Here is a 27,964-nt window from a genome sequence, read left to right on the forward strand (position 1 = left end):
ACAGCTATGACTTGCAATTTTTCGTAGTCAAGAGACACATGCAGTCATTATTAGGCCTCAGACACAGTTTGAAAATGGGACTGCTTTCAATTAATAAAGTGATTCATCATGTAAGCCTGCATGACAACAGCTCAGATTTCACCCAAACTATTTTTTCTGAGTATGCTGACATTTTTGCAGACAGACTATCACTTGTGTACTCCATGAAGTTAGACCCAGAGGTCAGCCCAATTATCAGACCAGCATGAAAAATTCACAAAAAGTTCTAGTAGCTATGCAGAGCAGAGTCAAAACAGAGGTAGACAGAATGGTGCAGCTAGGAGTAATTTGTCCAGAAGAAAAAGCTACTGAATGAGTATCCTCCATACTAATAGCTCATAAGAAAAGCTCAGATGAAATCAGAATATGTATTGATACAAGAGATTTGAACATAGCACTAAAAAGGCCTCATCATCCAATGTGCACAGTCGAAGAGGTTGCTGCCCTCATGCCAAACACCACTGTTTTTTTCTCTCTTGGATGCAAAGAGTTCATTTTGGCAAATTTTGCTTGACTGAAAATCTTCATTGTTAACCACATTCGGTACACCATTTGTATGACACAGATTTCTAAGAATGCTATTTGGAATAAATTCTTTCAGTGAAGTCTTTCAGTGTGCGATGGAGCAAATTTTTTTCGGGTCAATCATGTGCTATTACAGTAGATGATATTCTAGTAGGAGGCAATAGTGAAGCCAAACATGACAGAAACCTCAAGAAAGTTCTGGAAAGAGCATGTCAAGTGACTCTTAAGCTGCATCCTCAGAAGTGCAAGTTCAGGCTACAAGAAGTTACTTATGTTGGTCACTTCTTTACCAGTTCAGGCTTACAACCAGATCCTTCCAAGCAAACAGCAATTCTCGAGATGCCACCTCCAGACAATGTTCAAGCCCTACAACGTTTTCTTGGCATGGTCAACTATTTAGACAAGTTCAATCCAGATTTGAGTCCACTTTCAGCTCTCTTAGTGGAACTGACATGTAAAGATGTCATTTTGTCACGGCAGAACAGCACCAAAGAGTATGTGATGTCCTGAAACAGAAAATTGCCAACCCACCAACTCTCAGCTACTATGGTGTTCACAAACCAGTTACTATTTCCTGTGATGCTTTTAAGTTTGGTCTAGGTGCAGTCATTCTTCAACAGGGTAGGCCAGTCGCCTATACATTGAGAACTCTTACCCAGACTGAGATGCAGTATGCCCAGACTGAGAAAGAGCTTTTGGCAATTGTGTTTGCATGTTCGAAGCGCCATTATATTTATGGTCAACCTATCCTGATCAAAACTGACCACCAACCTCTAGTCACCATTTTGAGAAAACCCATGCATATCGCTCCTGCCAGACTGCAACGCATGATGCTCAAATTGCAATCTTGTTTACACAAAAAGCAAACTTCTTTATCTTGCGAATACTTTATCCAGATCACCCAGAAAAAAAAAACACAGAACAGCATAACAATGAGCAACTTGATTTTGAGGTCATGGAAGTGAGAAATTTTTTTCCACACATCTTGATGAGCTCAGAACTCGCACAGCTTCAGATACAGGTCTCCAGAAGCTCAACCACTATCAGTAGAGGACGGCCTTCAAAGCAATCTTTTTTAACAGTAGAAGTACAACCACATTTTCCACAAAGACATGAGATTTTGTCAGACAATGTTATCATCATGAAAGAACCACACTACCAATCAGCAGTAATTTGTTGGTTCCATGTGCTAAGACCTATAAAGCAGTGAAAACCCAACTGCTGAAAAAGCGTTTCTCCCAGAAGTCTTACTATGATAAAAACAGCAAACCACTCCATTCTTTACAAAAAAAGGGGAGATAGTGAGGATGCAGACGTCAAAATGTTTTGATTACATCAGATTTGTGAAACGTTTGCGTTAAGAGCCGAGATCATACCTTGTGGAATCACAAGGAATGGATTTCAGACAAAATCGGAAGCATTTACCAATGTCCAAACTAGTGTTACAGCATCTTGCCTGTGACAAAGACTCTAGTTCTCAGAGTGACCTATCCAAGAGGACATTCCGTCCATCAGCAATCCCTGTTCTTGAGAAAATCCCTGAAACTCCACAAGCAGAACATTACCCAGTGACTGTCCCTGTTGCTAAACCCAGTCCTAACTATTATGTCACAAGATCAAGTCGCATCTCAAGACCTACTTCCAGAAACACAGCACACCGGACATGACTGCTGTTTTTCTTTATTAGTGTCTGTATAATTGCATGCCTATTGAAATGTCATGGTTTATATTAGACGGCTCAGTAAAGAGGGAGGATGTAGATCAGTGTGTGTGACATACCTTTAAGAAGCTTTCCAGTGAGTCAGCACATGCATACAAGTACTGAGCACATGCAAGTAAGAGTGCCATTTTGAGTGACCTGCCAAAGTGTGAACATGCAAGTATATAGTCAGTCAGTTAGACAGTTTAAGTTTAATGCTCTTACCATCCATCCTGACATATCTGTATACAATAAACTACTTAAACAAACACCCATGCCTAAACATCTTAATGCACATAAGAAGAGTGACAATCTGGAAGAAAGGTCCAATCTGAACGCAACAGTTGAGGAACTAATAAAAAAGGACAACATCAGATTTATATATTACCCCTAATAAAAATAAATGGGATCAAACCACAGATAATTTAAAGAGGAGCTATACATGGGACAAAGTATTTAGGAACTGCCGCTGCCATTTACTAGTACAGGAGGTGGTCCTGGGGTAAATTTTCTATTTCCCATCCATTGATCCAAACTGTGCTTAAATATGGACAGGGATGAACTTTGTTTTGTGTATAAGGGAAGTTGGTTCACAGCAGCGGTATCTGCCATGAGATATACCTGTCCCTCCAAACTGCTTTGTTGATATTGCAAAAGAGGTTTGTATCCCCAGACATTTGACTTGCTGAAGTGCAGTAAATCCTTCAGTAATGGGTTGTAATCCATCAGTAATGTGATGTGGCTCTGTGGGTCTCTCTAAAAATGTCTTTATCAAGTAAGACTACCAAATTGTGCAATAGGAAATATAAACCCTGGGATAAAGATCATGTGATAATTCAGGAGAATGCACATCAAGCTAAGATAAAAGTTCAGAAAAGAGACAATAAAGACTATCAAGAGTTTTTGAATCACAAGGCAGGAATAGCTTTAGAAAAAAAATCAAACTTTCATCTTATGCTGCGACATCAAAAGGTCTGAAGACTACCTAGCAGATCAAAACAAATGATTAAATCTAATATGCATTACTTACTGATTTAAGAAATAAATACTCGGGTATGTAAGTGAAAATGGAGATATTTAAAGGATATTATAAAGAAATGAGTCAGTTATATAATGAAAATGTTGAAGAGGTTATCTTGGAAAATACTGAAATGAGAATAAAGCAAATGGTCATCAGAACAAAAGAAAAAAACTGGACACTTGTTTCAATAATAGAAATAAAATATCAAATTAACAATGGCATTATCTGAGAAATATACACATTATTTCACATAATGTTCACTTATTAAAAATGTTTACAATTTAATAGTCTTGTAGGATATCTCAGTCTTGAAGTTATTTTTTTAATTGCACCCATATAACCTGCGGTGGTGGTGCTGCGGTAGCGTTGTCGCCTCACAGTAAGACGCTGTCCGGTTAGATTCTCAGCTAGAGCATCTTCTGTGTGGAGACATGTGTGAATGGGCGTACCTTCGTTGAAGGTTGTGCGTCAGGCCTGGCAAGCCGGTACGTAAAAATCAACTGCCAATCATTAGCAGACCGGAGTTCCGCTGTGGCGACCCCTAACCGGGAAAAGCCAAAAGACACAAACAAACATTAAAGCAAGATAAAAATCCAGAAGTTTGTTAATCTTACAAGCATATTCACATTTGAACAAAGACTATAAAATATTTGTGAACATTTTTTTCAAAATAACTGAAAACAAATGTTATTCACAAAATAGAGATGTTTTATAGTCAAGAAACAAAAAACAATATAACAATATAACTAACAGATTATGCAAATATAAAAATAACAGCTTTAATGTTATTAGACTTAGAAAAACTTTCTGATTCAATGATTTGGAAAAATGTATTAGAACATGATATTCTGGGAAAATTTACAGAAATGTTTAATAATTTAATTTCCAAAATGTAGGTTAAGATCAGCTCATTTCTTGCCCAAAGCAACTTTAGCTAAAAGTATAGAAGCAAGGCTATCCCTCCTTTCTCCATTACCTTTTGCCTTAGCCATCAAACTCTTTGTGAACTGTGTCAGAATAAACCAAGATATTGAAGGATATGATATAAATGGGAAATTTCAATCAAAAATACAATTTTTTTGTAGATGACAATGTTACCCATAGTGGATATAAATAACTCATCACACAGTATATCTGAAACTAATGATTTGTTTGAAAAAAATATTTCCAAACTGAAAATAAACAAAACAGAACTTTTACTAATAATTTGAACCACTGAAGCATCTTTGAATCACAAATGCAAATTAAGTGGACATAAAAACACTTTCAAATATTTGGGTATAACTATTACAAAATATTTAGGTTCCGTTATCAAGTTAAGATAACGTTGCTAAACTCACAAAGCCTAACTGTTAAAGACTCTGGAATAGATTGCCCATACATGTCAAGCAGAGTGCCTCTTTGGCCCTCTTCAAAAGGAACCTTGACGATTGGATGGGAGAAAGGAAATTCACCCCGGGGATCACGTCAGTCGCCCTGGTAGACAGGGGTCCAGGGAAGTAAATAGTGTGGGAAGAAATAGCCAGGGAATTGTTATGGCTAGGCTTGTATAGGCCCTACGGCTGATAGCCTAGTACTAACCTATGAACCTTCTCATGGTACCCATTCTGACCCAGAATAGCATATGATGATCATGCTAGACGGTGAGGAAATCGTGACACTGGGTTTCCAAGCATGGAAACTTATGTCATGGCTTCAACTTTTGAACCCATGTTGGGTGGGTAATACATACGATAGTCATCAGACGAAAGTTAAAGAATGTGTATCTGAAAATTCATCCTTAAGATCACGTAAGTTAATGTCAAATATTTTAGATAATAAAATGTTGTGGATTTGAAACCTTTATATTAAGAATCATTAAATCAATAAAATAAATTGTATGCACTTACCATAAAGTTAGAGCCACATTGTCTTATTCTCTTCTTTTCAGTCTGTGGACTATCAAATCTGATCTGATCCAAGGCAGGCACATCAGATTCTTTAGCTCTGACGCTCCACCTCCTCTTCCATAATACTCTGCACACTGGAATCACCTCAGAAGGAGTTTGTCCTACCACACCTGACCTGTACACAGAGAACCCCCTAACAAAAGGCTGAAAATTAGACCAAAAGAACCTTTACAACAGACTTTGAACTAGCCCATAAGATCCACCAAGTGTATCAATGAAAATATGGAAGGTGGATGGAGAAAAGACTAGTTCAGATGGACGGAAAATGACAACATGGGTCTAGGTTTACGGTAGGTACATAATGTACAGTTGTGTACACTTACCATAAATGTAGATGTTAGTGTGTATTCACTGTTGCAGTCATCACAATGGGGTTATCCTGCCAGGGGTAGCACTCAAGTCGGCCCGAATACCAGAGATTCAGTATTTCTGCATCAGTTGCTGTCACTCCAGGACTGATGTTAGGTTGTCAGTGGTTTAAAAACAGGCAACCGACACCATTACATCAGTTTTTCTTACCCCAAATGTCAGGAGCCCCTAATAGGGAGCTAAGTTATGGTGGAGTAACACCACCAGTAGAAGGTAAATACCAATAGCCCTGTAAGGGAGGGATGGAGGGAGGGGTGGAAGGGAGAGAGAGAGACACACACAAGGGGGGTTGTACGGTGGGAAACCAGGACTGCAACAGTGAATACACTCGAACATCTACATTTATGGTAAGTGTACACAACTGTACTATGTTCTTTGTGTTTCACTGTTGCAGTCATCACATTTGGGTAGATTCCCAAAGCAAAGGATGGGAGGAGGAATTCAGATAGCATTTGGATCAGCTATAAGGCCCTGCAAGCCTGCAGTGGCAAAGCCAGCTCTGGATTTAGAGAAAAACTGGCAAATGGTAATGCTTGGTGAAAGTATGTGCAGAACTCCAGATAGCAGCTTCTAGGATGTCCCTGGTAGAGACACATCTGAGAAAGGCTGTAGAGGTAGATGCAGCCCTGGTTGAGTGTGGTCTTATCCCCTGTGGGATAGGTTTTTCATGGTGCTTATAACAGAAATGAATGCAATAGCCTATCCATTTAGAAATGGTTTGCTTTGAAATGGTCTTCCCCTCTGCCCCTGCAGCAAACACCACCAGCAGTTGTTCAGATTTCCTTTGAGGTTTAGTCCTGTCCAAGTAAAATCTAAGTTGTCTGTGCACATCTAAGGAGTGCAGTATCCGTTCCCCTTTGTTCTGTGGATTAGAAAAGAAGGTAGGCAAATGAATGGACTGATTAAGAGCCACACTGGAAACTACCTTGGGCATGAAGGAGGGATTAGTCCTGAGGGACACCCTGTCCGCATGTAAGATGATGAAAGGCTCCACTGCCATAAGGGCCTGTAATTCAGATACCCTTCTTGCTGAAGTGATTGCTAAAAGGAAGGCTGTTTTCCAAGAAAAGAATTTTAACTCTGCACTTGCAGCTGGCTCAAAAGGAGGTAGAGTGAGTTTTTCTAATACAAAATTAAGGTCCCAGGCTGGAGTTGGGGCTCTCCTGGGTGGTATTAAGTTTTTGGCTCCTCTGAGGAACTGCTTGAGCAGTGGATGAGAGAAGAGAGGTGGTTCTGTGTTGCAATGAGCTGAAATGGCTGAGGTATGGATTTTGATTGAGGAAAAAGAAAGGCCCTTGTGAAGCATCTCAGTTAAGTATTGAAGAATCTGAGGTAAATTGGGTGCTGCTGTGCCCATCCCTTGAGTTTGGTTCCAGGAACAGAATCTTTTCCATTTTTCAGCATAAGAATTTCTAGTGCTAGGCCTCCTTGCCTCCAAAATGACATCCAACACTTGTTTACTAAGGGGTGGTAATGGAGAGATTAAGTAATTAGCCAAGCTGCCAGGTTCAGGATTTGAAGCTGATGATGCAGAATCTGGCCCTCCTGCTGGGACAGCAGGGTAGGGGGCTGAGGCAGGTGCCATGGGGCCAGCAGTGACACACTGCGCAAGAGGGGGTACCAGTGTTGGTGTGGCCAGTCTGGTGCAATCAGTATCTTCTTTGGCTTGGCTTGTTTGATCTTTAGTAATACTTTGGAGAGGAGAGGCAGAGGAGGAAAGGCATAAACTGACAGATTTTTCCAGTTGAAGGACAGGGCATCCACTTTCCAAGCTTGTTTGTGGGGAGTCCTTGTGCAGAATTTGTCCAATTGGTAGTTCTGGGGGAGGCAAACAAGTCTATATGTGGGCACCCCCATTTGTTTATCAACATGTTGAAAGTCTTTGGTTCCAGTTTCCACTCGTGTGGGTCCATGAGATTTCTGCTTAGTTCATCAGCAAGTGTATTTAGCTTTCCTGGCAGGAAATGAGCCTGTAGAAGCACTTGGAAGCTCAAGGCTGTGTTCCACAGAGCCATGGCTAGTCTGCAGAGGGGGTATGAATGGGTACCCCCCTGTTTGTTTATGTACCACATGACAGTGGTGTTGTCTGTCTTTACCATTAATTGTCCTGGAAGAATGTGGTCCTTGAAGGCTGTCAGTGCATTCTGTACAGCTAACATTTTTTTTGATTGATATGCAGGTGCATTTGACTTGAGATCCATTTGCCCTGAATGCACTTCCCTGCCAGGTGAGCCCCCCCATGCACAGTCTGATGCGCCTGTTGTTAGGGTTTGGGTGGCAGGGGGTAGAGTGAATGGTAGTCCCTTGTTTTGGTGGCAGGCCTCTGCCCACCAAAGGAACTCTAACTGTAGGCAAGGTATGATTGGAATCATTGCTTCTAGATCCTGAGAATGCTGACAGCATAGGTTTTTTAGATACCATTGTAGTTTCCTCATATGCAGTCTTGCATATGGAATTAAGAGAATGCAAGAGGCCATGAACCCCAAGGCATACAGTATTTGTCTTGCAGATAGCAGGGTTTTTGTGGCCATTAGTTTGAAGTTGTCAGCTGAATTTGTTTCTCTGGCATGAGGAAAGCCATCTGGGAAGATGTGTTCATGCTTGCTCCTAGGAATATAATTTGTTGACAGGTTACAAGATGTGATTTCTTTTTGTTTATGGTGTACCCCAGACAAGTTAGCACCTTTTGTACAAATGCCAGATGATTCAAAAGTATGTCCTGGCTTTCTGCCTGAATTAGACAATCGTCCAGGTATGGGTAAATTTGAATATTTCTTTGCCTGCAAAAAGCAATGACTGGAGCTAGGCACTTTGTGAATACCCTGGGTGCAGTAGACAAGCCAAAGGGCAGTGCAGAGAACTGATAATGCATGTAACCTGCTTTGAAGCGTAGGTATCTTCTGCAAGATTCCCTGAATGGGATGTGCACATAGGCTTCTTTTAGATCCAGAGTTACCAACCAGGCATTCTTGCCTAGCAAAGGAAGCAACTGGTGAAGAGTTAGCATCTTGAATTTTGGGATCACCAAAAAGGTGTTTAGGATAGAAAGGTCCAGGATAGGACGCCATGAGTTGTCTTTTCTGGGTACCAGGAAACGTCTTGAGTAGAAACCTTGTCCCTTTTCCTCTTCTGGTACAGTTTGAATAGTCCTTATGCTTAAGAGAGAAAGTACTTGCTTTTGAGCCTCTGCCCACTGATTTGGGGGTAGATCTGGCCAACCGTTTGGGGTTGGTAACGTGTGGAATTGAAATCTGTATCCTTGGGAAACTATATTTAAAACCCATTTGTCCTGGATAATGAGTTCCCAGTTGTTTGCCTGCACAGCAACCTTTCCTCCTAAAGGGGCAGTCAGTTGAGAAGGGCTTGGAAGTTTCAAAGTTAAGTTATTGAGACAGTTTACCATGGAGGGGGGGGGGTCTTACTACTCCCTGATTTGGAAGTGGGAGCCCCCCCACTGCTAAGTCCTGGGCGTACTCTGGGACTGAAGCCTGGGTGTTCTGCTGGTTCTGGGTTTGGACTGAGAAGGCCTGGAAGGGGCAGGAAAGGACCAATTCTTAGAGGGCCAATGCCTACTAAATCCTGGAGGCTGTACTTGTAGGAAATCTTTAACAGTTTGCATAGATTTAGCTTTTTCCTCCATCTTTTTAAGCACTTCTTCTGCTTTGTTGCCAAACAGGCATTCCTGATTTAAGGGAGCATCCAGTAATTTAGCTTTAACGTGATCTGGCAAAGATTGCCCCTTAAGCCAAGCATGCCTTCTAAGTACAGACCCAGTGACAACAGCCCTGCAAGATGCCTCTAGTGAATCAAAATCACATTGCAAAGTATGTTTTCCAATTTGGTCAGCAGAATGCATTAAATCCTGTAAATCATTATTTTCAGCACAGTCAGCAATCAACATAATTTTCTGTTTAAGCAATCCAATAATATGCTGTTGATACTTTAACATATGAAACTGGTAGTTTAAGGCCCTAATAGCCAAGGTTGCAGAAGTGAAAACCTTCTTACCCAATCTATCCAGCGCCCTGGAATCTCTATCAGAGGGGGTAGGATTTTTGGCAGAGGTAGCCTTAATACCCTTGGGTCCCTGTGAAATAGTCTCAGGATCCACAGTAGGATTTTTAAAAAGGAACTTGTGAGAGTCAGGAACCCTGTAGTATCTATCAGGTTTCCTGGGAGCACGAGGTAAAGAGTCAGGGGCCAAGCTAGATTCCAAAAAGGCATCAACAATGTCCAGTACAAGGGGGATAGCTAAAGGCCTGTGCTGGGGCAGGAGTAAGAAATCCCTAAGCCTCTTTTTAGAATCAGAGTAATCCTGGCTTTCCCAGTGAAAATGCTCCCTAAGAGTATGCAAGTTTTCACCAAAAGAAAAATCCTCTGGAGGGGAAGCAGAGGGAATAGAGTCCTCTGCATCAGAATCCTCATAGGTAGATAAGGGTAAATCCTGGTCATCAGAGGAAACAGAAATTTCAGAATCCTGATCAGAAGTATCATAAGCAAATTCAGTCCTAGGTCTCTTTAAAGGGGGAAGGTTGGCTTCCACTGATTAAAGTAATAAGCTCTTCAGCCATTCTTATCATTTGTTTTTTAGGCATAGAGGCCTGACCATGTGGTCTGGGCATCGGTTTTCTAGGCATGGTTCGAGTTTTAGGCCTTAAAGAAGAAGATGGCATTGGTTTAATATGCAAGTCAGTAGGCCTGAATACACCCTCAGAAGCCGGTACCTGCACAGCAGCTCCGGACCCATCCAAGGTAGAGACATCCGCAGGTTCCGCAGTTGAAGCATCTTGCGGCATACCGGACTCCGAATGGGTCTCAGTAGAGGCCTGCGAATCTGAAGTAGCGGGTATCAGGGGCTGCGAAAGCACCTCACTGAGTACCGGTGAACTGGCAACTAGCTTAGGAGAAGCGTTGGCAGCTTTGGACCTAGGTGGCCTGTCTCTGTCTTTATCTTTGCATTTTTTCGGAATGTCGGTAGTCGGATGGCTTACCAAAGACATATCTGGATAACTGAAGCGAGTACCAAAATATTTAGAAGCGTAAATATACCGATAACGAATAGCTCGTTGTTTAAATAAGGCACAAAACCAACAGCGAGGTACGTCGTGGTCAGGGCCTAGGCAAGGAATACAGTACAAATGAAAATCTTTATGAGGTACTTGCTTTTCACAAGAAATACAATTATTGATTTTTACTGACATCAGTTTAGAGCAAGAAAAAGTTTCCCCAACATGATACTTGGCTTTAGTTGAAGACTTCAGTTCTAAAACTTGAAAACGAAAATTTCAGGAGTTGGCCGACTGGCACTTGCGAACTGCTTCTGCTTCGGGCACCGCAAGGCAAGAAAGACTGATGTAATGGCATTGGCTGCATGCTTTATAACCCTGACAACCTGACGTCATGGAAGATGAAACAGCAACCGACGCAGGACCCAAGACTTTGATAATCAGGGCTACTGCAAGCAGATAACCCTGAATGTGATGACTGCAATAGTGAAACACAAAGAACATCAGTAAAATGGCGGGAGCAGAGCTCACGCACACCAACTATAAAGGACTTAAGGGAAGACGGAAAACTCCCTGTAAATAACAATCTACTTAAAAAAAAAAATACAAAGTGATTAAGGAAGATAAGGCAACAACGAAGAAGCTGAAAGAGCAAAATATATTTAAGTATACTTAAATTAAAACAACAGGCACTTGGCCTAAGAGAAGCTTCAAGAACACATAAGACCCTGAATAGCAGCAAACAAGATGCAAGGTGAATCAGGTATGCAGAGTGTGATGATGTGAGACAGTGTCAGCTATACCAAAGAGAGTAGAGCAATGCATGTGTAGCATATGCCAGTGTAACTAGCTGGAGTTTTGTAAAGAATTTTATGTCATCTAAATCTCAAACTGATTTGTACAGATGCTTATGTTAAAAATGTATTTGTAAAGTTGCTTGAGTTAAAAATGTATCAACAATGGGTCCTGCCGGACAGAAAAGAAATATACATTTATATCAGACTGTACTGTTGTAACTCAGGAAATGTACATATGTTAACAGAGGATGATGGAAGGGAAAGGGTTAAACTCAGCTTACCTTAAGTAAAATAGCCAAAAATTAAATGACTTGGTTTAGGCCATAAAGATTTTATCTCACAGACCTGAAAGTGGCCAGAAATGCAATGCTGGGAATGGCCTGGGGCTCTTATTGTCCTTAGTAGTGAACTAACTGCTACCCTGGGGTGCCAGAGAATGGCTGGTTAATCTCTACAGGAAGGATGAATGTATTAGAATTGTTTTACAGTCTCCAGATGCCTTAGCAAAGCTCTAGGTGTGTATTGTGACACATCCACATATGTGCTAGATCCTGGTTCAGCTTCTAGATATGGGGGTAGTGTGGGAACCACAGAATCAGGTGACCAGATGTGATGTCATTCTATAGCCAGCACCAAAATTATTTGACATTGGTGAGAGATGTGACAACTGACAACAAAGAAACTCATCCGCTTCATCTTGCCATGCTCTAGCAATCAAGTAGGGAACAGCAATTCTTCAGTCAGTTAGGAAAATATAGTGAGACTAGTTAAATATTGTTTATTGGAGAGTAATTGCATTTATTTGGTGACACTGTGGCGTCATGCTCCTGAAAGACTTGCTGCTTGGAAACACTACCATTTGTGTAAGTATTAATTTTACTAAGAGTAATTGGGTACCTTGGTAAGAGCCTTACAGTAACTGGCTGGTGGCAATGAATATATCTTATGATAATTTATTCAAGGCTTATTTTGAGATGGAATATTTATATAAATATAGTTTTGTGAAAAAATATGTCAAACATTATTTTCATTACACAGATGATTTAATCTTTATTGGGGGGGGGGGTAAAGTTGAAATTCTGCAGTTTGTTGCTGATTTACAACACAATGTGTTTAACCTAGCTTTTGATGGGTTGAAATATGCAGAACAAATGTCTTATTTGGATTTAACTTTAAGGGGAACAGATAGTGGCAAAATTTGTATTGGAATACACAAAGTTTTTGGATGGAAGCCAGTACTTGTATGCCACTAGTTGCCATCCTCCCCATGCTTTGTCAGCCTTATCTTATGGAGAGTTTTCAAGATTGTCAAGAATCTGTAATGTTGAAAACAATTTATTAGATGAAATACATAATACCTCACTTATGTTTTATAATAGGGGTTATAATAAGGAAGTGGTAGAGGAAGCTAAACATAAACTTTCCTCTTTGGAATCAAGTAAAAATGTGAATATAAGGTAATGGAACAACGGGAAAGAAAAAGAAAGTAGTGGAACTAATAAAGAACAAATGTATTTTGTCACTACAAAGAATATTAAAAGTAAAGAAATTTGTGAAATTATAAGATATTATTGGAATTTTATTCATAGAGACAGGGATTTGAACAAAATTTTGAATAAATATCCCATAATGTCATATAAACAGGGGATGAGTTTAAAGGAAATGCTTGTACATGGAAATTTTGTTTTACCAAAAGTAAGTCTGAATGACTGTCTAACATCTATGGGCACTTTTAGATGCAACAGCTGATCTATCTGCAAACGTGTAGTGTGTTTCTTTGATTATAAGATTTAAGTATATGCTAAGAGGACGTTTTAATTGTAACAGCAAGGTGGTTATTTATGCCCTAAGATGTCCTTGTGGTTTCTTTTATGTTGGTGAGAAGAAGTTTTAAAGTAAGGTTGATGGAACACATCAGGAACATAAAAAATCAAAAGGATAACACGATTATAGCCTGTCATTTTAAAGATGTGCATAATAGTGATTTTTCTATGCTTCAAGGTTGTGTTTTAGAACAAATGTATGTTAAATATGATGAAATTCTTTTGAAAGAGAAATTGTTGTATAAGGAATGTGTTTTTATTCTTTAGTATGATACTATGATTCCAATGGGACTGAATGGTGAGATTAATTGGAAGTATTTTATTTAACTGCTTAATTGTTTGTTTGTATAATTGAATAACTGATTTTTTGATTTTCTATACAAGGTAGTGCATTTTTTGATGCATTTTGCAACTCCTTGAAGGTCTTGTACCAAGGCGCTAGAGAATTAAAGTGTTTTGAGTCTGAGCCAGTGGTTTTGTTTTTTCTTATTTCTATATAGTTGTTTGGATCTAGTGAATCTACCTTATAGTCTGGGTAGAGGTGGTATAGCGGGTAAATCTGTGCCAGCCTTTCCCAGGTGTGTGTGTGTGTGTGTGTGTGTGTGTGTCAGCTACTTGGAACAGGGACACACAGCACTGGTTTCTGTAGAGAGAAAGATGGAGTCTTATTTGGGGGCCTGGAGAGGAAGTCTAGCCCCAGGTCCGGAGTGTGCTCCCTGTGTGCTCTTAAGGGAAATTGTGCTTGGTGGAGAGAGCTGCATCTAAAAATACTGTGTATATCCAATTTTGTTCTAAGTGAACATTCCCAACCAGTGTCAGTGGTGAGGATTGAGGCTCCCTGATTACTGGCCCAGCACTGGCAACACTGGCAAATGGTACCAACACCAGATCCATAACAAAAGCAAAGGAAGGCAAGAGTCTTGGGGGCTTTTGCTATAGCTCATCTTCAATAAAAGGTTCAACAAGTCGTTTTCTGGCCTCTCTTTATCTCACCGGATTTTTCCATTTCTTTCTCTCTCTCGTATCTCTCATTTTGTTTAACCTTGTCTTTCTTTCTTTCACCAGATTTCTTAGAAGGAGAAAGATAAGCAAAAGCCTAGGAAGATGCAGCAGAAGCAGTGGAAAGCATGCCCTTCGTAATAAGCTTTGCCCTACAGACACGTCAAGGCCCAGGCCCCAAACAAAGCATGGGCCTGGAAGTCCAAATCCAAGTGAGCAACCCCTTGATTAACACAGCAGTCATGGGTATCTTGAAAAGGTAGCTTGTGACCACACCTCAGACATTTCGAAAACACACAGTCTTATCCATATCAGACCACACCACAGGAAGAAAACACCAAAAGAGAAAGTATCACACACAAACATCTAAAGATTCCACAACTTTCTATCATCACCAGAGAAAAGCTTTAACAATATAAAAAAAACACACTTGCTTAAGGTAAGGAAAAATATTCGCACTCTAAGAAATAATCCTAAATACTAGGAATACAGAAAACAGTAAAATGGTGGGAGAAAAGTTAACACACTCCAATTATAAAAGGAGCCAAGGAAAGACGGAAAGCTCCCTGTAAATAATCTACTTAATTACTTTGCTTTTTTTTTGTTTTTTTTTAAAGGAAGATAAGGCAACAACTGAGAAGCTGACAGAGCAAAATATATTAAATTAAAGCAACTGGCACTTAGCCTGAGAGAAGCTTCAAAGAACATTTATGACCTTGAATAGCAGCAAACGAGATGTGAGGCAAATCAGGTATGCAGGGAATTATGGAAGAGGAGGTGGAGCTTCAGAGCATAAGATTCTGATGTGCACACCTCAGATCTGATAACCCACAAGTTGAAGCAGATGGAAAACAACATCAGATCTCTAATTATTACTATTTTGAAAAATTTTAGAAATTATACATTTAGAAAACTGTCATTAAAGAAATGGATTTCTGCCATTTTTCCAGCAGCATACAGTCCATAGTTTAAAGACGCTATGAATTATGAAAAAGTGAACTTAAAAGAAAGCGATATTACATTCTGGTACAGTTATCTTAGACATTCAGTCATATCCACTGACATTATACACATTTCTAAATTGGAAAATTTGAACTGGACTGTACTACACAAAATTAGATAAATACTGAAAAATATATGGGTCTATATTACATAGTCGATGTTTAATAACTTCAAACACAGAATGTTCGAACCATCCTGTTCGAAGTTAAAAAAAACTTTGACTTTTGATAAAAAACAAAAAAAGAAAAGAAAACAAAATAAACTGCTGTAAGCAGGGGGGCAAGACCCCCTGCACCCTCCCCCACACACCCGCTACAAATAGAAATCTCCCCTTATGGAGATTTCCATTGAAACGCTCGAACTTCTGCAAATTCAAATTTATGGTCTCGACCATATGCGGTTCTAATTTGAAGAATTTTTACTATCTGATAGGAACCCAAAATATATCACATATGACTGAACAGGTCAAGATAAGTCCACTTCATTGGGTTACTTTTGTTCAATGATTAAAGGTACCTTACAAAATAAAGATTGTTTATCCAGATTATATAAATTTTTGCTAGATAATTCCTCTAAAATTAAGCTTCAGTAATTGAATTACCTAACTCAATGTACACAACATGAAGCCAGTGATAGGGAAAAAAATAAACCTTTAATTCTAAGATATGTTGACCAACTTCATGGCTACCCTGGAAAACTTTTAAATTGAAACATGTAACAATATTTCTACCTCTTCGTAAAATAAGTAAGACTTACAGCATTGGAGATCCAAGTTGCTTGAGACACAGACACACAATAAAGGTTGACTGGCAACACATTTGTGATTGCAATAAGATGAGTAAGTTTTGGGAGATAATTCAGGACTTCTGATCAGACTGCTGTTATCTAACAAGAATGTTTAATACTTAACATTTCACCAATTCCTGGATATGTTAAAAGGTTTCAACATACATTTGTATGGGGAACTCTGGCAGTTGCAAGAAAAAAATTAAAATAGGAAAAAGGAACACCACCTTATTTTTCGGATTTCCTTGAGTTAACTGAAGTATGTAAGAAAATTATGAAAGTCATGAAGTTAAGAAGGAAAAAGGCTCATTTTAAATTTTGGAATAAAGTGTACTCTTATTAGAAAGTGTTTTGGAAGTATTGAGGGTCAATAATTACTGCTATGCAGTTTACTGAATATGTTTCAACTTAGATGTGATTACTGGTTTTTACTCTTCTTTAAATAACATATGTATAGTTATATGTGTGTAATGCTAAAAACCAATACAATTATTAAAAAAAAAAAATTAAGATGTATAATGACTTCCACCCTATGGCAGGAAACTGTGAAATTCAGATGAAATTTTCACTGCTGTTATTTATTGCTCTTGAGAGACTTGAAGCAAAACGCAGGACGTAAAAATGACACTTAGACAACCACTCACCTTAAGAGGCAGATATGCAGCAATGGTGATGCTGGCACGAAGATGAAGCTGCCCATAGGTGTAACTAACCACTACTACTGTAAATCCTGGGGTCTCTGCCTGAACTTTAATTCCACTGCAGAAATTTACACCTGGCTTTAGTCTCCCTGCTATAAAAAATAAACAGAAAATAAGCAGATGTGAATCCATACTTAGTTTGAGCAATAGGGACAGTTCAAAAGCTAATCGTCCATTAATGTACTAAAATGAGAAGTTATGTACCTACCATAACGTTCCACGTTAGTTGTCTTCTCTCGCCTTCTTTCTTGCTTGATGGGTTCGGAGCCGATCCTCGGCTCCGACTCGGCACTTGCTAAGCTCGAGAGTCACTTTTACCAGCTCGAGGCAGCCCCATATCCCATGATGCAAGGCAGTAAGTACCCAGATCTCGTTTGTACCTATAGGGAGACACACCTAGCACAGAAAAAACTTTCCACTGAGGAAAGAAAGCAATTACCCTAAGGAAGGGCTGAAATGGGAACCAGGTAACTAACTGGTGCCTAAAGAAGCAATCTTCCAGACAAAGGAGAACAAGGTCTGCCCAGGCAAGGGGGTAGGAGGGAGGGTCGCAAGAAAGAAGGCGAGAAGACAACTAACATGGAACGTTATGGTAGGTACATAACTTCTCAATGTTAAGTTGTCAATCTCGCCTTCATTCTTGCTTGATGGGACCGCGTCCCTAGCACCTCTATCCTGGGTGGCTCAATGGAACAGACTCTTGAGAACCATAGAACCAAAACTGGCTCTATCCCTGGAGGCCAAATCCAATTTGTAATGAGAAACAAAGGTATGAGGAGTGGCCCAAGTGGCTGCTGCGCAAATAGTGTCTAAAGGAGTCTAGCCTGAAAGGCTGTGGAAGTGGCTAAACTTCTGGTGGAATGCGCTTTTGGTTTTGAGCACAGCTGTTTGCCCCTGAGCTGATAGATTTCGGAGATGGTGGAAGAAAGCCATCTAGATAAGGTCACTTTGGAAACAGGAAGGCCTTTCTTATTTTCAGCATAAGAAAGAAAGAGCTGATCGGATTTCCTGAATTGTTTTGTTCTGTCCAAATAATATCTGAGTTGGCGGTGAACATCAAGATAATGTAATTTTTGTTCTGATCTGTTAGAGTAATTAGGGAAAAATACAGGGAGATCAACAGATTGGTTCAAATTAGTTTTCGAAGCCACCTTAGGCAAAAAGGATGGATTAGTTCTCAAGGATACCCTGTCCTTGTGGAAGACCAAATAAGGGGGACGAACAGAAAGGGCATGAGGTTCTGACACTCTCCTGGCCGAGGTAATAGCGACAAGGAAGAGTGTTTTCCATGAAAGAAACTTCAGAGAACATGAAACAGCTGGCTCAAAGGGAGGAAGAATTAAGGATGTCAGCACTAGATTTAGGTCCCATTGAGGAGGAGGACTCCTGACAGGAGGTTTAAGGAGAAAAATCCCTTTTAGAAAGGCTCTACAAAGCCTGTGGGACATAATGTTGTGATCTGCAAACCCGACATGAAAGTTCGAGATAGCAGCCAACTGAACTTTAACCATGGAAGATGAAGAGCCTGAGTGAAAGATTTCCGCTAAAAATCCAAAACTGCATGAACAGGGGCAGTAAAGGGATCTATATTCTTTGATTTTGCCCAACAAGAGAAGCGTTTCCACTTGCTGGTATAAATCCTTCTAGTAGAGGATTTAAGAGAAGCCACTATGATATCCCTAACAGGGTTAGAGATCATAGGAAGCCTGGCTAAGGAAGGAAGTGGAGCAACCAAGCTGTGAGGTTGAGAGAAGGAATAGACCGATGCCGGTGACCCGATTGGTGGATCAGAAGGTCTGGCACTGGGTCCAGATGCCACGGCTGCACCAATAGGTGATGATGGAGGAACGGAAACCAAATTTGTCGAGGCCAATATGGGGCAATGAGAATAATTTTGGCTCTCAAAACGGTGGCTTTCTGGAGTACTTGTGGAATCAATGGAAAGGGAGGAAAGGCATAAAGAAGTCCCTGGGGCCAATCCTGGGTAAGAGCATCTCTGGGGGGATGGCCTGGCAGTGGGAAGAGAGAGAAGAAGTCTGGGCATTTGCTGTTTTGGGGAGTAGCAAAAAGATCGCAACATGGGCGGCCCCATTCTAGAAAAATCTCCTCCACTATAGATTGTTTGAGAGACCACTCGTGAGGCATGAGAATAGCTCTGCTCAATCTGTCCGCTAAAATGTTGGTTTTCCCAGGGAAATGCGTTGCTACCAGAAACCGATGAGAGGAGATCGCCCATTGCCAAAGTCTGAGAGCTTCTCGACACAAGGGGTAGGACTTGGTTCCGCCCTGTTTGTTGATATACCATACTACAGACATGTTGTCCGTGTGAACTGCAATTGTTCCCAAGGGAAGAAAGTCGTTGAGGGCTTGCAACATTAAACGCACTGCTCTCATCTCTAGGACATTTATGTGCAGGTGGTATTCAAATAGTTGCCACGTCCCATGAACCATCCTGCCCTGATAATGACCCCCCCACCCGATCAGGGAGGCGTCCGTAGTGACTGTGGCTACTGGGGCCGGGGATACAAAGAGTCTGCCCTGATGAATCTGAGGAGAAGAAATCCACCAGGATAGGTGGTTTTTGCAAGCTTGTGTCACCAGGATTTGGTGACGAATGGGAAGTTGTTGGCAAGACCACTGGGTGAACAACATCCATTGAAGAAGACGCATGTAGAAGCGGGCCAAGGGAAGAAGGGTAATGGCCGCTGCCATGAGGCCCAACACTTTCAGGACCAGTCTGGCTTGTACCTTTTTGCTGGCGAGGATGATCCGCACGTGACTTTGGATATCTAAAATCCTTTGGTCTGTGAAGGTTGCTGACATCCGAACAGTGTCTAAATTTGCGCCTATAAAAGTAATAGACTGGCAGGGCAACAAGGAGGATTTTTCGTAGTTGATCGAAATTCCTGAGTGCAGAGATTTAGGGTGTAATCCCTGGCTTGGAGAAGTTGATGCCTGGTGGTGGCTGAAAGGAGCCAGTCGTCGAGATACGGAAACACCTGGAATCCTTGACGTCTCAGGTGAGCTGTGACCACTGCCATACATTTGGTGAACACTCTGGGGGCTGTAGTGAGACCAAAGGGCAGGGCTCTGAATTGAAAATGACTGGACCCCAGCTGAAAGCGGAGAAACCTTCTGGAGCGTCTGTGAATTTTTATGTGATAGTACGCATCCTGAACGTCTATTGAGCACATCCAGTTGTCTTTGCCCAGGAACTGCAAGATTGATTGAAGTGTGACCATTCGAAATCTCGTCTTTTTCACAGACTTGTTGAGTCTGCTGAGATCCAATATTGGTCTCCAATCTCCCATCTTTTTGGGGACCAAAAAGAACCTTGAGTAGATTCCGGGCTCTGAATGGTCTGTTGTAACTGGCTGAATGGCCCTTTTGTGTAGAAGCTTTGATACTTCTAACTTTGCAATTTCCCTTAGACCGGGTGGCACATCTGGAAGGGAATTTTTGTGATTGAAGGGACTTTCCTCGAAAGGAATTTTGTAACCCTCGGATATGATCGACTGTACCCATCTGTCTTGTGAGAGGGAAAGCCAGGCTTGTGGGTACAGCGATAATCTTCCCCCGACTGCCTCCAAGGATGGACAGTCGGGCAACACCTCAGGGATGCTGGAAGGGCTTGTCAGAGAGAGACTCTCTGCTTCCCTGGTTTTGTGGACCCCCTCTGTCTCTAGGGCGGCATCTGTTATTATTACCCCCTCTGCCTCTAGGGGTAAACTGACCACGTGTATCCGGCGTGACTCCTTGGGATTTGCGGAACCACATCTTTCCACCCTTCTGTCCTTTGGGGTAAGGTCTAGAAGGGGTGGAAAAACGGACTCCTACGGCAGAAAGAGTCTTGCCGTCCTGCTCACACCTGGTCAATGTATCCTTCACTTCAGGACCAAACAAAGTTGACCCATCAAAGGGAGAGTTTGTGAAGGACGCCTTGAAGGGATCAGCAAAATTACAGAGCCGCATCCAGGATTGACGTCTCAGAGCCACTCCTGTGCCTGCGGCTCTACTCGCCCCATCTGCTGCATACGAAATCAGCCGCATGGAGGAGTTGGTTATGGAGTTAAGGATTCCTAGCTGAGAAGCAATCTTGTCTTGTGCCCCCTGAGCTGTAGGATCCTGTATACTACACCCAGTTCCTTAAGGATGTCCCTTTGGAGTCTGGTGAAGTGACACAAATAGTTCAGCGAACGCATGGCAAAAGTCGCTGAGGAAAACATCCGCTTACCATACCTGTCCATGGTCCTGGAATCCTTGTTAGGAGGATGGACTGGTACGGAAGGATCTGCAAGTTCCTTTTAGTGGCGCGCCACCACCATGGCATCAACCGACACCTTTGTAAGGAATTGCTGTTCGGAAGGGGCTGTAATAAATTTAGAAGGCCTCCTGGGAACTGGCTCTACAGAGTCAGGAGAAGCCCAAGCCTTTCGAGCGATTACCTGCATGAGGGGTCAAAGGCGGAGACACCCAGGAGGTGGAGGATCGAGAACCAAACGCCTCTAGGTATACCGACTCATCATCGGAGGGATTTATGGTGGGCCAGTTTCCCTCTGTTTCAGGAGTTCTAGGATGTCTGAAAAGGAGACATCCTCAGAGGGGATCTTGGGGACCCCTCCGACTCATCTAAGTCGGTATCCAGTAATAGACTCAGGAGTCTAGGTGCTTCCTCTTACAAGTCCTCTTGCGCGGAGGATCTCCTGACGGATCAGGAAAATCCTCGGAAGAGGGGGTTCCTCCCAGTGGGGAAACCTGAGGCGGTGGATCTCTCGGTCCGGGTGCAAGAGAGTGGGAAGAGATATCAACAGGCACCGTAGAGGGAGGAGCTAAAGGAATAGACTGCTGACTGAGCCCAGGGGCCAGCACACTCCTCATCACCTCGAAGGCTCCCCTCCCAGGGAGATCCAAGAGAACCCGTTCCGAAGAAACTGGAACTCCCGGGCCCACCGAAAGGGAAGGCTCCGAGGAAGATGTCGGAGCCGAGCTCACCAAGGCCGAAGCTCCAAGGGGAAGAGCGGGGTCGGACAAGGGTCCGATGCCACTCACCCCTCGGAGCAGACCAGGGAAGCCCGGCCACCGAATCCATCCAAGGAAGGTCTCGAGGAGGAGATAAGAGTAGATGCTGAAGGCGCAGAAGGGGGGGGTGGTATCTGGCCTTCAGCCATAGCAGTAACTATTCCTGTAGACTCCAGCTCCAAACTCTGGGGTAGAGTCGAAGGAGGAATTTGAAGAGGGTGTGGACTAATAGTCATCTGTTGAGACGGACTATGAAGCATTTGGGCTAATGCCTGTGATTTTAGCAATCTGCTTACCATCCTCTCTAAATCATGGTCTGACAACCTGGAAGACCTCGATGATCGGCTCCGATGGCTCCGCTCCGAAAGAAGAGGTGAGGCCGGAGCCAACAGTATCGGTTCCAAAGAGGGAGACCTGGACCTCTTCCTCGAAGGAACCATCGGAGCTGAAGACCCCACGGATCCAGATGGAGCCGATAACTTTTCGGCTCCGAGTGTAGGTCCAGATGCATCGGCTCCAACCGGAGTAGATACGGGCAAGGAAACAATGGTGTCGTAGCCGGTCGGCGCCGACACCGAAGCCTGAGCCACATGGTGGTCGGAGCCAGTCAGAGCCGACACCAAAGTGACAGTAACAGTATCGGCACCGATAGCCATCGGTGCCGAGGATTTAGCCAAGTTAGGATCGGCTCCAGCCGAGCGATCTCGACTCGAGAGTCGGAGCCAAGGCCGGAGGCTTAGAAACTGAAGCCTGGACCTTGGTAGTCCTAGAAGGCTTGCCCAGAGCCGATTTTGCCGGGGAGCCCTCCGGTTTAAGGAGACCCCTTAAAATAAGTTTAGTTCTCCTTTCCTGCAGGACTCTCTGGCTAAAAGAGTGACAAATTGCACAGGAGTCCTGCAGGTGGAGAGGTCCCAGGCAGTATAAACAAGAAGTGTGACCGTCTGTCAGAGACATCTTCTGACAGCACGAGTCACACTTCTTGAAGCCTGAGACCCTCTGTTCTTTAGCCATAGTGCTTTCAAAAACAGTACACACACAGTCCCGAATCAGACAAGTAAAGTTAACTATGAGAAGTTATTGTAAACTCTCACACACACACACCCTAACAGGGGGGGATGGGAGGGAATAAAGGCCTGACTAAAAAGGTAAAGAAGGAAAAATAAAGTTAGTCAGGAAAGGCCTCAAAAGTATCTAAGAAAAAGAGAAACATTTTCTGATTGGGGGCTAAAATTTAGTAATATTAAACACTTACCAGGAGCTGGCAAAAGGAGGACCTCATCAGCAAAGCGGCAAACGAGATCTGGGTACTTACCGCCTTGCATCATGGGATATGGGGCTGCCTCGAGCTGGTAAAAGTGACTCTCGAGCTTAGCAAGTGCCGAGTCGGAGCCGAGGATCGGCTCCGAACCCATCAAGCAAGAATGAAGGCGAGATTGACAACTTAACATTGATTAATTTCAACTGCCAGCTTTAGGTGGTAATCATTGTACACAACATAACACATGACTTTTGATAGATAAACTGTCTCCAAATTGTCCAAGTTTGAAAAATCTCCACTGTAAAACTTGTACATTCAACTGAATGAGAAATAAAACTCTGTGGCACCATTCTCTATGCTTAAAACATTACCCATAAGACACAGAAAAAGAAGCTAAATGGATCTCTGCATGTTTTTCTGAAAATGAAAATCCACATGATAAATAAGAATGAAAGTGTGACATTGCATTTCACACAAATAACAAAACAAGACAAAAAAATGACCAGAGTGCTGACAAATAACAGTAAAAAGCCAGGGAAAATATATTGGGCCAGGAATGTTACAACCAAAGACACAAATGCAAAAACATACTGAAAACTCAGCACGGACCCCCTACAGCAAACATGGGGAAGACTAAGTTGGCGTATAAATGAATCAGAAATCATTTTAATAGTCAGTGGCAACATCATCTCAAGAATACGTTAATAACTCGGGAATGATGACAGCCCTGTAGAACTATAGTAAACAGAAGTAAGAAACCATCTGAACCCAAACATAGTAAGTCAATGTGAGGAAACAATGATCTCCCCCACCACTGATTCACCTATATAATAAAATTAGTGCAGACTCTACTAGTTTACAAATATGAAGGTCCTATGGTTATAAAAGAAACCAGAAAGATTATGTGCCAGATAAATGCCGACATTATTCACAATCCTGTGGAGTGGCAGAACTAGACACATGGGGTGGGATCTAGCAGAATGCATTCTGAAAGTCATGAAGTTATTCCAGTGCACTGATGCTTTTTGAACATGCATTATAATAAGTAAACGTATGCAGAGAAAACATTTACGAGTCTATTACACTTGTAAAACTCAACTTGCAGCACACATTAACACACTGCTTTCAGCTGACAGGACATCTCCATTCAAACAATACTCAGCAGAGCAGAGGCTGTCAGCAGAAGAGGTCACGTATTACATTTGACCAGCAAGCAACTGCATATTGCAAAGATTCCAGATATCCCCATTGCACCCATACACAGGAACAGATAAACTCATATAAAATCATAGAAAATTGCCTAGACATCTGTCTTATTCCAGATCACTAACAAAGTATCTAAACAGCTTGCAGCAACTGCAAAAGTATAATGTACCTCAAACTGAGAAGCTCACTGCTTAATGTCATTTCAAACTATTCCCTTGTGAACCATGTAAACTGCATGTCTTAAGCTGTGTGGTGAAAACAAGAGAATCTTCTCATCTGCTTGTTAAACAGCAGAAATTAAGCAAAATGCCATGTTTCACGCATAACAATTATCTCTGGCATTACAGATGCTGAAAAATAATTTGTTTTATTCATATTACAATGCATCCCTTGCATCAAGTAGGTGGAGTGCCCATCACTTGGTAAATGCATTGCACTCTAGTCTAAGTATTTATATATTATTTCAGCTTTCTCATTTAAAAACTGTAAAAAATTATGCAAAAAATAGTTATTAAACAATGGATGCAGTAGCTTCTCAAATGTTCTTCCTCCTTTAGCACATAAAAATACAGCAATATGACTCAGTTATTTATTTTATGATCAACTATTTTTACTACCTTCATTTTATCAAGCATTATATTAATTGTGTTGACAGCTCTGAGGTATACAGGATGAAAGCCCTAATTACACTTAAGGTGACCTGAGTCCAATTAGTAGCTTGGGTGCCTGTAGGTGCTGGCTGGGAAGGACGACAATGAAAAACTATTACCAGCTCAACCTTCATATGAGGGAAATAGGCAGCTCTGTTCCACATACAGGTGCTTACCTAGCAAACGTCTGAGCTAATCAAATCCCCACAGTCATTAGTGCATTTACACCATGCAGTCAAATGGAAACTGGTATGCTCTGGGACACTTCACCTCAGGAGGTAGCACCTGCAAGCTTGGAGAAGCCAGCAAGGAGGTAAGGGGTGCTCCCAAGGGGAAAGAGTAAGCTGCCCCAACAGAACCAACAAGATAGACCAATCCTTACTACCCCACTCTTGCCATGGAACAGAGGGTTGATAGGTGCCTAGCTTGAGAATACCAGTTTCCCATTCTGCCAGGATGAATTGGACAGCAATGCGAACGTAGAGTAGCCAAAGGGCAAGGTCCTGAAGGGGAGGACATTTTTTTTTTCTGATTTGCTTACTGCAATGAGTTGTGCAATAAATCAGGCATTTACTGCAACAGGAGTAAAGACTGGCAGGTTCAACTCTGATCATTTAATAAAAATTGGTTTACTAATGTTAAATGTGTGTTCTTCTGCATCCCACCATGTAAGTTCCCGTTGTACACGTCTACAGCAGTAATAACATTATTTTGCAAACGTCTCATATTCCATGTAAATTTATATGGATTAACTACACAAGACACAACTATCTGATGAAAATCCATTCCATTAATTACAACCAATGACAAGCACACTAAAAAACAGACATCTAGCATAATAATTAAGGTCTGTACCTTCTAGCAAATGCTTGTGTGGAATATCCATGTTCTCCTTGTGCTTCTGTGGGTTCTTACCACCTCTCCAAAAAAAACATGCTGGATGTTTCCACCTCAAACTTAACCAAGAATGGAGTTATAGGCATCAGCACAGACTTTAGATGGTCCTTATCGTGTGTACAGTAGATTAACCACTCTGGGCCTAACTAGCATGCTAACAATGAGAGGGGTCTATGTGCCCCTACTGGCCAGTATTTGCTAACCATAAAGCCCAGAGGCCCTGGGCCAATAAGCTACTGGCCAGCTGGGGTCCAGTTGCTCAGTTTGGATTACCTGGAATAGCTCTGTTGAGCAAAAGTTGGATATGAAACCAATTAACCTGACAAACATGAAGCAAGGATTATTAAACTCAGTATAGGTTCACTGACAGGATGCAGCTTGGAAGTGGATAACATGATAGTAAGGAAGAGGTTACACATCCTTTATATAAAGAAGACAAAATGAAAGGGCAGTATAGTAAAGCCACATGGCTTGGGATTCAGAGTCTACTATTCAGGAGGAGAGCAGGCTAGAAATTGTGTAGGAGATGTGGTGAGGAAGAGTCTTCTGAAGACAATGAGGGATGTCATCAAAAATGGGGACAGACTCATAGCAATCAAATTCCAGTGTAAGGATAGAGCAGTATTCATAAACTTAGCATATGCCCACAGCAAGGCTGGAATATTGAGGAAGAGTGCATCCAGGAAGCAGTTGCAGCACCTACTAGATAAAGCAGGACAACATGACTAGGTGTTGATAAAGGAGGACCTGAGTGCAGATATCAGTAGAGACAGAAAAGGATATGAGGACTGCCTAAGCCCACAAAGTGAGGTAACTGGAATAAAGGAAAGGCCATTCTAGACTTCTGTCTGGCAAATGCCTTAATGGTGGCCAACAGCAAGAGAGACAGTCACAAGATCACATACAAGTACGGCCAACATGCAACTCAGGTAGACTTCCTCCTAGTAAGGAAAGGGCACTGGGGAAGAAGCACTGATTGCAAAGTCATCCCCAGAGAAACAGTCAGCCATAATCAGCTACCAGCAAAGTTCAGAAAAGGCTATAAGGTCAGAAACTAGGCTAAAGACCTGGAGTTTGACTGGAGACATAGCAAAAGAATTCAAGGAAATACTGAGGTCTCCAGCACCTCAGGAAGAAGAGAAAATAAGTGCAATTAAAGAAGCTTCAAAACAGCATGTGTGAGGACTACAGAACAGATATGTGGCTGATCCAGGTTATGAAAATAAGGTACATGAGGAAAGCTAGTAGTGCAATGCAGAAGTCCAGGAAATCATCAAAAGAAAAAAAAAAGAGAAAAAAAGTGGGATATAGAAGACAGACCAGGCTAAGAAAGAATACTGGATGGCAAAGAGAGGTTACGATAGTTGAAATACCAAACAGCAAGGCATCAGAGGCACTCTACCAGCTTCTGGAAAGTGAATTGGCAGATGGCAAAAAAACTCTTATCAAGTTAGAAGGCAAAGACAGAATAAGATAATCATCAGACACCCCTCATAAGGGATGCCAGCAACAACCTGACAAAAGCAGATGGAAGAAGTACTTCCATCAGCTTCTGAATGAAGAAACCCCATGGAAACTGTACTTCCCCACATACATTATACAATGAAAGAAGTGGATGAGGAGTCCAACCTAAAGGAAGTAAGAACACCAGCAAAGAAAAACCTAGCAGTATATATATATATATATATATATATATATATATATATATATATATATATATATATATATATATAGGGACATTCACAACTGTGGGCTGTACAGAGGTATCAAACTCCTGTCACACTGCATAGATGTTCTGGACAGGGTGACTGATAAATGAGTATGTATAACAGAAGAAAGTAAGATGAGAGCTAAGTAGTTCAGATTCAGATCAGAATGCAGCACAACCAACCTGTTATTTACCATGAGGCAGAGAGTTAAGTAGAAGCTAAAGATGAGGAAAGAGTATTACAGGGTTTTCACAGACTTGGAGAAAGTATGTGGCAAGGTCCCACAAAAGGTGATTTGGCAAATCTGCGAAGGTTTAACGTCCCAGAAACATTGGGAGAGTTAGTGTGGGCTAGGTACAAGGACCCAAATGACAACTACAAACAGTGACTCACAGAGGGGTTTCCAGTGGGATGAGGTATGCATCAAGGTTCGTCTCTGACTCACTACTGTTTATACCGGATTACATTAGCAAACAGGCAGGAGGGGACAGATCAACAAAGCTGCTATA

General features: G+C 41.8%; 1 protein-coding gene across 3 annotated transcripts in view; it reads right to left on the minus strand.

The window, feature by feature from the left end:
* Positions 1 to 27,964, minus strand: part of NUP210 (nucleoporin 210) — a 2,490,054-nt gene that overhangs the window by 1,540,386 nt on the left and 921,704 nt on the right. For 2 of the 3 annotated variants that reach the window (XM_044078101.1, XR_006365597.1), the window contains exon 7: positions 16,660 to 16,808. In XM_044078101.1, coding sequence (XP_043934036.1) covers positions 16,660 to 16,808 — 149 coding nt within the window. The remainder of the gene's footprint in view (positions 1 to 16,659; positions 16,809 to 27,964) is intronic. The other variant, XM_044078102.1, reaches the window with a different exon arrangement.

This window comes from Protopterus annectens, chromosome 7.part0 (genome assembly GCF_019279795.1).
Source record: "Protopterus annectens isolate FY-2018-M chromosome 7.part0, PAN1.0, whole genome shotgun sequence".
Classification (NCBI taxonomy): domain Eukaryota; kingdom Metazoa; phylum Chordata; order Ceratodontiformes; family Protopteridae; genus Protopterus; species Protopterus annectens.